Genomic DNA, 14,437 nt, shown 5'->3' with positions numbered 1-14,437 from the left:
TGTGAAACGTTTCTCACAAGTAAAGAGAATTTGCCGATGACAGTTTTGTGCCTACCGCTTTGAGCAGGGTTCGGCATTTGTCCAGTTTCTGTTAATTTAGCTGTGTTGTTAGAAGTGTCCAGTGCTGCGACTAAGTGCTTTTAAACCAAGCTTCACAACAGGCAAATGTTGGGGCTGTACCTAAATTAAGGCCACGGCCGCTTCCTTCCCATTCCTTAGCCCTTTCTATCCCGTTGTCACCATAAGACCTATTTGTGTCGGTGCGACGTAAAGAAAATTGTTAAAAAATAATTAAAATCTCAAATCAAGGACACTTCTTAGCAGGCTAGACGATTTTCAACTCGATACGTTAATCTCTCTTGCAGTTGAGGAGTGCCTGCTCGGAAGGTGCTATTTCCAGTTCACTTTTTAAAAAGTATTTCGTCCAAACGCATTGCAGTAGTCGAATGTTATTGAATGCCATGAGTAATCCATATAAGAAAGATAAGAAAGAAAGAAAGATCTTTCCAAAGCCTTTGATAGAGTGGAACATGGAATATTATTAAAGAAATTGGAGGGAATAGGATTGGACGTAAGGGTTACACGTTGGATAAGAACATTTCTAAATTCAAGGGTTCAGAAAGTCAAGGTAGAAAATAATGTATCACAGGAAGAGAAAGTTTGAAAGGGAATTTTATAGGGTGGTATAATCGGTCCGTTACTTTTCTTAATATACGCAAATGATTTAGAGAACAATATAACATCAAAAATAAGATTGTATGCAGATGACATAATTGTTTATAGGGAAATAAATAACAATGACTGTTCAGAATTATAAAGGGACCTTGACCGTATCCAACAATGGGTTGAAGAAAATAATATGAAGATTAATAGAGGCAAATCAACTGTTACAACATTTACAAGTCCGCCCCTGTGGTGTAGTGGTTAGTGTGATTAGCTGCCACCCCCAGAGGCCCAGGGTTCGATTCCCGGCTCTGCCACGAAATTTGAAAAGTGGTACGACGGCTGTAACGGGGTCCACTCAGCCTCGGGAGGTCAACTGAGTAGAGGTGGGTTCGATTCCCTCCTCATCCATCCTGGAAGTGGTTTTCCGTGGTTTCCCACTTCTCCTCCAGGCAAATGCCGGGATGGTACCTAACTTCTTAAGGCCTCGGTCGCTTCCTTCCCTCTTCCTTGCCCATCCATTCCAAACTTCTCATCCTCCCACAAGACCCCTGTTCAGCATAGCAGGTGAGGCCGCCTGGGCGAGGTACTTGTCATACTTCCCAGTTGTATCCCAGACCCAGAGTCTGAAGCTCCAGGACACTGCCCTTGAGACGGTATAGGTGGGATCCCTCGCTGAGTCCGAGGGAAACACCGAACCTGGAGAGTAACAGATTACGAACGAACTACATTTACAAACAGGAGTTTTAAAACTGAATTTGAATATACTTTGGATGAGGTAGTTATCCCAAAAGATGGCAAGTGCAAATACTTAGGTGTCAGATTTGAAAGTAATTTGCACTGGAAGGGTCATTAAAAGGGAATTAAAAGAGAAAAGTTACTTAAGTATGGTTCGTCCATTATTGGAATATGCAAACAGTGTTTGGGATCCTCACCAAGAATACCTAATAAAAGAAATACTCGATCATGGTTACGTTCCATGTGCCTTTTACTATACGTTTCCTTGCGTTCCTCTACAGCATTATCAGGGTGGAAATAGCACCTTTTGAACAGACACTAGTCAGTTACCTTTAGTTTTCGTGCACGATTTCGGTGATGTTTCGTTTCACGACATTGGCGAGCTGCAGTATCCAAGCAGTCCTCTGACTGTCCGAACGAGGGGGATCAGTTATACTCACGGTTTCATCGAAGTGTTCGATTGTTCGCTAGTTGAACATTCATCTGATGCCGAGCTGCTTAAGGATATAAAACATGTCTGACGGCTGTCCTACAATGTGCAGCGCTATTACCGTGACTTGATTTTCATAATTGCGTGATTACGAGACACTAGATTCAATATAATCACATGGAGGTTAATTCAGACTGCTTACGGAAGAGGTTCTCCTATAAGCCATCAGACAGCGTCCGACTTCTTTGCGGAATGGTCAGCCGGTTCAAATGGCCCCGGATTCGATTCCCAGCCAGGTTGGCGATTTTAATCTGCTATTGCTAATTCCTCTAGCTCGTGAACTGGGTGTTTGTGTTCGTATCAATACACATCTTCATTTACATACGACACATCACACTACAAATCACTCCAGAAACACGCAGTAGTAAGTACGGTGCATCCCTTCGCATTGGCTTGGTGTCAGAAAAGGTATTCGGTATTCGGTATCCGGCGAAAACAGGGCCAAATCCAGACAAAGTGCCGGCTTCCGGAAGAACATAGCGTTGTGAAAAAAATGGCGGAACTTGGTAGGTAGTTTGCAACAGTTTTTATTTAATGTTACCTAAACTATTAACCCCTGTCCATGGGTACTGAATGTGTGTTAACTCCCTAGTAGCCTCTGAATGGGAGTTTCCTTTTCAATCAGATATGTGTATCCTTGAAGTACCATTCCGCAACATAAACAGTCCAAACATTTTACAATTCTATGATCGACAGTCGAGCCTCAGTAATGATTTTTGGAAAGAGAACTTACTCACCCATTCTGTAGATAAGAACTCGTCGTCCTGTTTGTTCCCGGTATGGGAGTACCAGTACCACATCGTCTTCACTGATATAACGTAGGCTCAGTGGGTTGATGTTTTTGTGAAGGTCCGGGTTATTTTCTTTGAAGTTGTAGTAGTTCACCAGCTGTAACAGAGAAAATGATTCTATTTTAGTTCAAGGACCACATTTTTGGGTAACTTGATACAGCACACACTTTCCATGACCGGAACGAGAGTAAGTGGCCCTGGGATATTTCGAGGCAGCTGAGTAAATAAATTGGTGAAAAGGATGTTAGGTCAGTTGTACGACATGGGAATAGAGCCAGTAGGAGCAGCACCCGGAGTACAATCTTTTCTTTTTTTTTGCTAGTTGTTTTACGTCGCACCGACACAGATATGTCTTATGGCGACGATGGGACAGGAAAGGGCCAGGAGTGGGAAGGAAGCGGCCGTGGCCTTAATTAAGGTACAGCCCCAGAATTTGCCTGGTGTGAAAATGGGAAACCACGGAAAACCATTTTCAGGGCTGCCGACAATGGGGTTCGAACCTACTATCTCCCGAATACTGGATACTGGCCGCACTTAAGCGACTGCAGCTATCGAGCTCGGTGCCAGTACATTCTTCAAGGCCTCACAGATTTACGTAGCTTCCAGCTTGCTTTCGGAGGATAGTGGGTTCAAACCCCACTATCGGGAGTCCTAAAGATGGTTTTGCGTGTGGTTTCCCCATTTTTTACACAAGGCAAATGCTGGGGCTGTACCTTAATTACGGCTACGGTCACTTCCTTCCCAGTCCTAGCTCTTTCCCATCTCATCATCCCCACAAGATCTGTCCGTGTTGGTGTGACGTAAAAATAACCTAGGTCACTTTCTTCCACTAAATATTGTCTGTCCGATCTCCATCGGTCACTTCGGCGTTAGTATTCTGAGAACTAGAGATTATTTCATGGAACTTACATACTGTATTTATGACTCTTCATTAATGTTTTATCTTCACCGGGAGAGAAATATGTCTGGTCGTCTGCTCGCTGTTCACGTGTAGAGTACTTTAAGGTTAAACCTACGGACGTGACCATCTGAATCATCTAAGGTCTCGAAATCCAAACAAAGAGAACTGCAATAGAATTGAAGAATACCAATTTCAATATAACTAAAGAATGGCAGGGAAGACAAGATGCCAGGCCTTAGTCAACTCTGCCACAAATTGGTTCGTCGCGGACACCTGGTTTTCCTCGCAAAACCTGGTCTACTCTTAACAGGATACAATCGGGCCATTGCAACTGCGCATATTTTCACTACAAATGGAAAAGAATTCCTAAACCTAACTGCTATTGTGGTGCCTCTAAGCAGACCATCCAACATATTATCACCGAGTGTCCAAAAAAAAAAAAAAAAAAAAAGGTACAATGGTGACACCAGTGAGTTTGCTTCTGCGTTTCCAGAGACAATTAGTTACATAAACAACCTGGACATAAAGATATAATTTGCTTTCCAAAATCATGTATGTATTGTATCTGTAAAGCCGTTTGCTAAATTAAAAAGATGATTCTTCGAGGAGCTGGACTGATTCCCATTTCTCCTCGAATCCTCGGATCAATCTTCCCAAGGGCTGCATAATCTCGATTTTTTTTTTTTTTTTTTTGCTAGTTGCTTTACTTCGCACCGACACGGATAGGTCTTATGGCGACGATGGGACAGGGAAGGGCTAGGAGAGGGAAGGAAGCGACCATGGCGTTAATTAAGGTACAGCCCCAGCATTTGCCTGGTGTGAAAATGGGAAACTACTGAAAACCATTTTCAGGGCTGCCGACAGTGTGGTTAGAACCTACTATCTCCCGAATACTGGATACTGGCCGCACTTAAGCGACTGCAGCTATCGAGCTCGGTAATCTCGATGTTTTGGCTGAAATAAATATCCTCAACAACACTACTACACCACTAAAAATAAGTTACTCCCAAAATCATCGGAGTCTTTCGTTACGAGAATGTTATTTACTATCTGCTTTACGTCGCACCGACACAGGTACAGTAGATCTTACGGCGACGATGAGATAGGAAAGGCCTAGGAGTGGGAAGGAAGCGGCCGAGGCCATAATTAAGGTACAGCCCCAGCATTTGCCTGGTGTAAAAATGGGGAAACCGCGGAAAACCATCTTCAGGGCTTCCGATAGTGGGGTTCGAAGCCCGGCCAACTCTCCGTGTTACGAGAATACAGCAGTATCATCAGAGAAAAGTATGCGGTATAAGTACTGAAATCGTTTCTTAAGCGATAAGGGAAGGAAGCGATGAAATAGTTTTTACAACAATAAGTCTGTAGTTTTGGAACCATATTTTAGCCGATGAGTGTTACATCTGCCACATCTCGAGGGAGTTGCTACAGATGCATCCACTCCTCTCGAACTTAGTAAATTAGGAATTATGGAAGGTCTTTGATCATATTACTGCAGTGCAAGCCAACAGCATACTAGATTAGGCAAGGGGAAGACATATTTCCAAATATGAAATATGTTATCAGATGCAGAAACCACATGCCATTAGACTTGCTGCCAACAAAGTTGCCATAAGTTTGTCCAGTATGTCTGTAGATGATACCCAACAGGCAGTTCTCGCTAAAGGTCTCAGCTTTGCTGTAGCGCCTAGAAGAATTCCATTTAAGGAACTTATTACATCTATAGGATCCTCGGTACATTACCTCACACCTGAAGAGGCCGGGAAGTTAGACAAGAATGTTCCAGAGTTCTCAGGACCGCTAAGCTGCCTAACACGACTTAAAACAAGACGAAAGCCGGGCGCTAAAAGATCTAACGCACAATTCTGATATAATCGTTCTCTCCGCTGACAAGGGCAACGTGACAGTGGTGATGGATAAGGCTGATTTTAATAAAAAGATCTCGTATTTGTTAGCAGGTCCTATATAAAGGCTTAATAGTCGTGGTCGTACAACTCGCTACCCAAATGTCACCGTCAAATTGATCAAGGAATCTTCTATTCCAGAAGATACAGCGAAGACTTTCTTTCCAGGGAATGCTATTCCTCCGAGACTCTGTGGGCTTCCTAAAATATATAAGGAAGGTGTTCCTCTTAGGCCTACTGTTAGTACGACTGTTTCCCCTGCATATGCCCTTTCTAAACATTTAGGTACACTACCCCAATCGCTTCTGGGTAACACCCTTTCCTATATAAGGATTCCACACACATCATTGAGGAGTTGAAAGCTATGTCACTTCAGCCGCGTGATACCTTAGTGAGTCTCGATGTGGTGTCTCTGTTTACGAGAGTACCTATTGATGGTGTTATGTCTCTCAATAATGGCATTTTTACTAAGACATCGCAAGACTTTTCTATCGTGCATAACCTCCTTCTACTTTCTATGGAATGGGAAATATTATGAGTAGACTGATAGTGTAGCCGTGGGGAGTCCTTTCTCTCCTGTTGTGGCTAATTTCTTCATGGAGAACTTTGAAGAGAAAGTTTTGTCGTCGGCACCTTGCAAACCGAAGATCTGGTGGCGAAATATATGGTCGATACGTTCGTTGTTTGGGCGGAAGGTGAGGAAGTCTTGGTCATTTCCTGGATGACCTTAATCGCCAGCACCCTTCCATTTGTTTCATAATGGAAATGGAATCTGACGGCCAAATATCATTGTTAGATGTTATCGTCACCAAGAAAGAGCATGGATCTTTAGGATACAGCGTTTACCGTAAGCCAACATACACCAACGGATATCTCCACGCAGATTCTCATCATCACCCTGTTCAGAAACATGGTATAATTACAACTCTAACTACCAGGGCTAGGAGGATTTGTGAAGTGTCAGCTCTACAAGAGGAAATTTGCGCCTTGAGAACCACCTTTAAGAGCAACGGTTATAGCAAAGCTTTGATAACCACGGTTCGGAAACCGACGTATAATCGGACGTCCGTTGAGAAAAAAGAAGTAAGAAGAACTGCTTACCTACCTGACGTACGTAACACGACGGATCGTATTGCTAAAATCTTACATAGGTACAATGAAATGAAATGGGGCACGGCTTTTAGTGCCGGGAGGTGTCCGAGGACTTCGGCTCGCCAGGTGCAGGTCTTTTGATTTGACTCCCGTAGGCAACCTGCGCGTCGTGATGAGGATGAAATGATGATGAAGACGACACATAAATCCAGTCTCCATGTCAGCGGAATTAACCAATTATGGTTACAATTCCCGACCCTGCCGGGAATCGAACCCGGGACCCCTGTAACCAAAGGCCAGCATGCTAACCATTTAGCCATGGAGCCGGACACATAGGTACAATATACGAACTGTATTTGGAACTTCAATTAATAGTAGGCAACTCCAGCGACCAAGTAAGGACAGTTTGCCTAAATTGCAACAACCGGGTGTCTACAAAGTTCCCTGTACTTGTGGCAAGGTTCATATTGGGCAGATTTCGAGAACGAGATGTTCCCGCATTAAGGAACATAATAGGTGTATCAGACTCAACCAACCTGATAAATCAGCTGTTGCTGATCATGCTTTAACGCCTGGTCATGTCATGTTCCAAGGAGTGGATGTTTTTGCCCGTATAAAACAATATCAGTCCGCCTCTGTGCTGTAGTGGTTAGTGTGATTAGCTGCCATCCCCGAAGGCCCGGGTTCGATTCCCGGCTCTGCCACGAAATTTGAAAAGTGGTACGACGGCTGGAACGGGGTCCACTCAGCCTCGGGAGGTCAACTGAGTAGAGGGGGGTTTGATTCCCATCTCAGCCATCCTGGAAGTGGTTTCCCGTGGTTTCCCACTTCTCCTCCAGGCAAATCCTGGGATGGTACCTAACTTAAGGCCACGGCCGCTTCCTTCCCTCTTCCTTGTCAATCCCTTCCAATCATCCCATCCCCCACCAAGGCCCCTGTTCAGCATAGCAGGTGAGGCTACATGGGCAAGGTACTGGTCATCCTCTCCAGTTGTATCCCCCGACCCAATGTCTCACGCTCCAGGACACTGCCCTTGAGGCGGTAGAGGTGGGATCCCACGCTGAGTCCGAGGGAAAAGCCAGCCCTGGAGGGTAAACAGATTAAGAAAGAAAGAATAAAACAATATCGCCCACACGTCAACACCCGGATAATTTCAACCGCGATACAGGTTACAAACTCAATTGAGTAATAGCTACCTATTATCAGAACCATCGTCCGGCTCCATGGCAAAATGGTTAGCGAGCTGGCCTTTGGTCACAAGGGTCGGGAATTTTAACCATCATTAGTTAATTTCGCTGGCTCGGGAACTGAGTGTATGTGTCGTCTTCTTCGGACGTCAAATTAAAAGACCTGCACCTGGAACACGTCCTCGGACACTCCCGGCACTAAAAGCCATACGCCATTTCATTTCATCAGAACCATCAGAAAGTATTGCTTTACTGCTGCCAATAGTTGTTCGTAGCATGGGGCTAAAATCGCGTCCGTATTGCATCTTCAGGCACCATTTTAACTTCTTTTTTGCTTTCCCTTAGCAACCATTGATGCGTCGTGTTTTCGTTTTTTGTTTTCTCCTGATGAAGAAAGATAAGGTACCTTTTGAAACGCGCGTTGAGTGAGTTTACATATTTTAATTACATGGCATAATCCCAAAAATATGACATCATAAAAAGCCTTATTGTGCTTTGTTTGCTAAAGGTTTAACGTCGTACAAACAGTTCTTTGGTGACGATTTGATAGGAAAGTGTTAGGATTGAGAAGGAAGCGATCGTGACCTACATGAAGCAGTCCCAGTATATATTTGGGGAAAAAATGTAAAACCATCTTCAGGGCTCCCGAGAGTGAGGTTCGAACCTACCATCTCCCAAATGCAGGCTAACGGTTCAGCCAATTCACTCGGTGCGGAGGGAGACCATGGCGACGTTGGATAGACTCAGTTTTTAATGCTCTAAATGTAAGAGTTTTTGAATCTAAATGAGGCCAAAGGGACAGTTGCACTGAGAGGCTAGGGACCGATGACCTTCGATGTTAGGCCCCTTAAAACAACAAGCATCATCATCATCATTGAGAGGCTTGCAGACTGAACGCTGGAAGGCATAACAGTCTATAATGATAACGTATAATATATAGCAGTATGTTATTATTATCCGGAGGCTACGGGTTCGATGGTCGACGGTTCGTGGTTCGACGGTGATGCACTGAAACTAACAACTTCCAGGGCAAAATTCCGGTAAGCCAGCATCAGATTTTCGCAACTGAAGGGACATTAAGGAAGTGGTATTATTACCTTACTGATTTACGCTCCTCTCCAATAGAACTTCGAAGCCGTACCGTTGGATGTTGGAAATTCGAATCCTGAACAATAATGACAACTCCTTAACGACCTTAACAGAAGCCAAGTCGCCGAGATATATTTCCTGCAGACGTTCTTTAACATGTCGGAAGCCGAAGGCATGGAGCTGTCACTTTTGGTTACCTCCAGTTGCCAACGAACACATGCCTACTACCTTGGAAACCAAAGGTTAACGTCCTACGGACTCCGCTAGGAAAGTCGGCTGTTTGAATCCAGACGCTGACAGTGGTTCTAATGCACGCTTCCGCATTCACTCAAGGCAACACCTGTATTGAAATTATTTCTTCTTTACAAGGAAACTTGGTTCGAATAATACGAAAAAGTGTAGAGTGATAGACGAATATTCAATTTAGAGGAATAGTGCGCTTTCTAATGTTAGATTTAATGTCACTGTTTGTACATCCCAGTAACTACTTTTACGTCGTGAAGCGATTTCCGTGCAACTGGAGCCCCAGCTGAACACATCAACTCTCCCAGTAGTGGGAAAATTTCAAATCCTGCTAACAGGATACTTTATCTGGACAATACCTAACACGTGGTACGTATTGTACATTAAAATTTGTGTCCGTGGCCGTGACACTGCCCCGTTCGAATGTTTAGAACATTTAAATTCTAGCACTGGAAATAATCTACCCCTAATTCCAAAATCGTTCGTTACAGCTGTCATCTTTGTATTTAAACACAACGAACTACTCTATCGAACACCACAGTAAACGTAATTTTTTAATACATCGCTCCTTACAGGGTTGGGGTCAATGAGGGCATCCGGTCGTAAAACGTTACCAAGTCAACATATGCTAAATAGGTCGCATCCTCGACTTCACCAGGACGTCCAAAACGTTGAAGAAGTGGAAGAGAATATATATATATATTTTTGCTAGTTGCTTTACGTCGCACCGACACAGATAGGTCTTATGGCGACGATGGGACAGGAAAGGCCTAAAAATCGGAAGGAATCAGCCGTGGCCTTTGTTAAGGTACAGCCCTGGCATTTGCCTGGTGTGAAAAATGGGAAACCACAGAAAACCACCATTAGGGCTGCCGACAGTGGGGTTCGAACCCACTATCTCCCGGATGCGAGCTCACAGCTGCGCGCTCCTAACCGCACGCCCAACTCGCCCGGTGGAAGAGAATAAGAAGAATAACAAGTTATCAAACCCCTTTTCATTAAAATTCTACCAATTATTATTATCTCTGAAAATCTACAGCCAATTACAGGACGTAAAGATGATTTATTTATTTATTTACTTATTTATTTATTTATTTATTTATTTATTTATTTCATTCGTTAAGGTCATCTATGGGCCACGTTTACACAATCCACCAGTAACCGAAATTGATAGCTCTATGCCTTTGGCTTCCGACAGGTTAAAGTACGTCTGACCGAGCTCGATAGCTGCAGTCGCTTAAGTGCGGCCAGTATCCACATCTTCAGGACTGCCGACGGTGGGATTCGAATCCACCATCTTCCGAACGCAAGCTCACAGTTACGCGACCCTAACCGCACGGCCAACTCGCTCGGTATTATTTTTATTGTTTCAGAAACCGTTCGCATGTTCAGCATTCGGGCTGTTAACCACGATATCCCAAGCCGTGTTGTATGCAACAAGAAGAAGAAGAAGGACAAACATCAATAACAACAAATGCTTCAACTGTATACACATTTGTCTGTTTATTTGCCACGTGATGTGAGTGGAGGCTATTCCTCTTTTGACCTTGACCGTGGCTGGCGTTCTGGGCTACTTTAGTGCGTGTTGCGTAACGGTCTTGCATCAGCAAGCATTGGCAGAACACACTCACGTAACTTAGGATAGGGATCCTTCGATTCCACTTTTACCAGGATAGCACATAGTGATAATTATTTAAAATGCTTTTTTCTCTGATTATGTAAATCTATGCCTCGAATTCATTGTAAATTTAACTGTTTAACTAGGTTCTTTTTTGCTAGTTGCTTTACGTCGCACCGACAGAGATAGGTCTTATGGCGACGATGGGATAGGAAAGGCCTAGGAGTGGGAAGGAAGTTGCCGTGAACTTAATTAAGGTAAATCCCCAGCATTTTCCTGGTGTGAAAATGAGAAACCACGGAAAACCAACTTCAGGGCTGCCGACAGTGGGGTTCGAACACACTATCTCCCGGATGCAAGCTTATAATTATGTTTTATGAAACTGTCTGTACACATTGTCATCCAAAGGAACAACTAACCAAAGAAGTTCCTAAATTTAAATGGTGTGAAATAAATGCAACGCCAGTCTGATTCGATTGCTATGTTCTCATGCTGTTCGCTTTTTGTGTAATAATGATAATGCACAGCCTGTTTCCAGTCATTTGATCGGGTCGGTAATGGAAGGAATGAATGAAGCCCCAATCTAGCGGCGAGGATAGGAACTGTGCCGGTGCTGAAGCCTGTCGCACTCCTCTGGGGCAATGATTAATCTTTTTCTTCTCCTTCTCCTTATTCTTCTTCTTCTTCTTCTTCTTCTTCTTCGTAGAAATGTTTGAGGTCTGCATTTTTTGTTTTATAGTTTGTTTTACGTCGCGCCGACACAGATAGGTCTTATGGCAACGATGGGATTGGAAAGGCTTAGGAGTGGGAAGGAAGCGGTCGTGGCCTTAATTAAGGTACAACATTTGCCTGGTGTGAAAATGGAAAACCACAGAAAATCATCTTCAGGCCGCCGACAATGGGACTCGAACCTACTATCTCCCGAATGCAAGCTCAAAGCTGCGCCCCCCTAACCGCATGGCCAACTCGCCCGGTAGAGCTCTGCCTTAAGCCATTGGCCAGTCATTAAACATTATTATCACTTTATCTTCATATGAACAAATTTCACATCCACACATCTGCTCTTGAAATTTTCTTCACATATAGCGAGTGAAGTGTTTGTTAATTTTACTATAGTTTCGTCTTCTTCCTTTTCCTACCGCTTTTCCCACATCTGTGGGGTCGCGGGTGCGAATTGTGTCGAACATGTAGATTTGGCCCTGTTTTACAGCCGGATGCACTTCCTGACGCCAACCCTATACCTATGTAAATAAACTTGTAGGGGGTCCGCTGTCTGTAATTTCGTTTGTTTTGCCAATTTTTCCTGTATTTATCCGTTTTAGACCAACTCAAGACCAAATCGGTGGTTTTTATTTTTCGTGTTTGTCTGTTCGTTCCACCATCACGGCGATACGGCTGGATTGATCTCAACCAAACTTCATATTTAGCACCCCGAGGAAGGTTTCGATATGCATATCATATTAAAATCTTTGAATAGACGGGGTGTTTGTAGAAAACCAGAATGGTTTTCCTCCATTTTCTCTTATACTATTCATTTTCTGTAAAATCCGTGGACCGTATGTAAAACGCATCTGCATTATAAACAACTTTCGTTCTGTTCATAATTTACCTTACTCTTCAAATGACGGAGAAATTTACTATTTTCTGCGGGTATCATGCTCTACATTGAGTGACCGACAGACCGACAACGAACCTACAGGTTACCCTGGCAACGTCTTTGACTGCTTGCCAGCAGGGAAGTACCGTATTGCCATTTTCCTCATCATGCCTTTAAATTCGTGGTTGTTCCGTGGGTAGAAGGCAAGAGAGGCGTCAATCGGCCATTCTGCGGGATATTGGCGGAATATCGTTGGAGGTTATAGCCGTCCTCGAACAGCTCAAGTAATAACACCATTACTCATCTTCTTATCTGTTTACCTAAGACTCCCTGCGCCTAAATTTCTCCTGTTACCGCTTCCTTATATCCATAACCCACACCAGCATAATTTATTGAGGGGCATTTGATTTTCCAATACATTCACTTGGTATTTACATATTTGACGTCATCCGGCTGTCTTCAGTTATAATCCATTTTCTATTAATGTCAGCTTTCTTAGCTGTATTATTTTCTTCTTTAATTACTCCGTATGTATGCGAGTGGTAATCCCGAAAGCTGGACACTCTTTTCTTTGAGGAAATATTCTAAGCTATGCAAAGGTATAACTTTTGGCCCCGGAAAATATTGAAATATGGATGCAATTTAACGACGGTGCAGCCCTTTGTTTCGGGATAATTGGTGGCTAATCGGTAAGTCGTATCACAAATCAGAAAGCACAATCCCGTTTCATTTTGGAGAGATGTACAACTTTTGTCCTATGACATTTTGTCGTATTTCTATCCCTTATGCGTTAAATAGAGCTGTATTTCTCGATTTCAAGTTAATTTTGTACTTTTACACGTATATGTTATCATTTGGCACAATTTTAGGAAAGTACAATCATGACATTCGGCTCGCACATTAACATGACCAGTGGCCATGTGATAGCCAAATTTTATGATTCTAGCTGTCACGTGAGTATCAAAAATATAAAGTAGTATGTGAAAAATGTACAAAATTTCATCCCCTTTAATGACTCCAACTCAATCAAACCATAAATATAGGAGATACGAGAAGATGTCATGGGACCAGTCATATAGAACGCTGTACGATGCGTCTGATGCTGAAGTCCGTTTGTAGATATGTCGTACAGTTTCAAAGCAGTAACTCTCGAAATAAAGGTCTGCACTGCTAGACGTGTCCACGCTTATCTATATAAATAAAGTTATAGGAGGTCCGCTGTCTGTAATTTCGTTTGTTTTGCCAATTTTTCAGATATTTATCCGTTTTAGGTCAACTCAAGACCGAATCGGTGGTTTTTGTTTTTCGTGTCTGTCCGTGTGTTTGTCTGTTTGTTCCCCCATCACAGCGAAACTGCTGGATAGATCTCGAGTGTATACTCATCCCGGCGACGGTTCTTATATGCATATCGTTTTAAAATCTTTGAATAGACTGGGGGTTTATACGAAAACCAGAACGGTTTTCCTCCATTTTCTCTTACACGATTGATTTTCTGGAAACTCCGTGAACTTTATGTGAAACGCCCCTTCATTATTAACAACTTTTGTTATGTTCATAATTTACCTTACTCGTCAAATGACAGAGAAATTTACTTTTCCCTGCGGGTATCATGCTCTGCATTGAGTGACCGACAGACCGACAACGAACCTACAGGTTACCATGGCAACGTCTCTGACTGCATGCCACCAGGGAAGTAACGTATTGCCATTTTCGTCATAATTCCTGTAAATTCGTGGTTGTTCCTTGAGTAGAAAGCAAGAGAGGGGTCAATCGGGCATTCTGCGGGATATTGGCGGAATATCGTTGGAGATTATAACCGTCCTCGAATAGCTCAAGTAATAAAACCATTAGTCATCTTCTTATCTGTTTACCTAAGAATCCCTGCGCCTAAATTTCTCCTCTGTTACCGCTTTCTTATATCCTTAACTCATACCAGCATAATTTATTGAGGGGCATTTGATTTTCCAATACATTCACTTGGAATGTACATATTTGTATTCATCCCGCTGTTCTCAGTTATAATTCTATTTTCTATTAATTTCAACTTTCTCACCTGTATTACTTTCTTCCTTAATTACTCCCTATGTAGGAGAGAGCTAATCTCAAAACCTGGATAATCTTTTC

At 43.1% G+C, this 14,437-nt stretch overlaps 1 protein-coding gene across 1 annotated transcript in view; it reads right to left on the bottom strand.

The window, feature by feature from the left end:
* LOC136877459 (alpha-tocopherol transfer protein-like) overlaps positions 1-14,437 on the bottom strand; it is a 238,092-nt gene that overhangs the window by 64,181 nt on the left and 159,474 nt on the right. Inside the window, exon 4 of the mRNA XM_067151515.2 lies at positions 2,629-2,779. Within this exon, the coding sequence (XP_067007616.2) occupies positions 2,629-2,779 (151 nt within the window). The remainder of the gene's footprint in view (positions 1-2,628; positions 2,780-14,437) is intronic.

This window comes from Anabrus simplex, chromosome 7 (genome assembly GCF_040414725.1).
Source record: "Anabrus simplex isolate iqAnaSimp1 chromosome 7, ASM4041472v1, whole genome shotgun sequence".
Lineage (NCBI taxonomy): Eukaryota > Metazoa > Arthropoda > Insecta > Orthoptera > Tettigoniidae > Anabrus > Anabrus simplex.
This window is presented reverse-complemented; position numbering and strand designations above follow the sequence as displayed.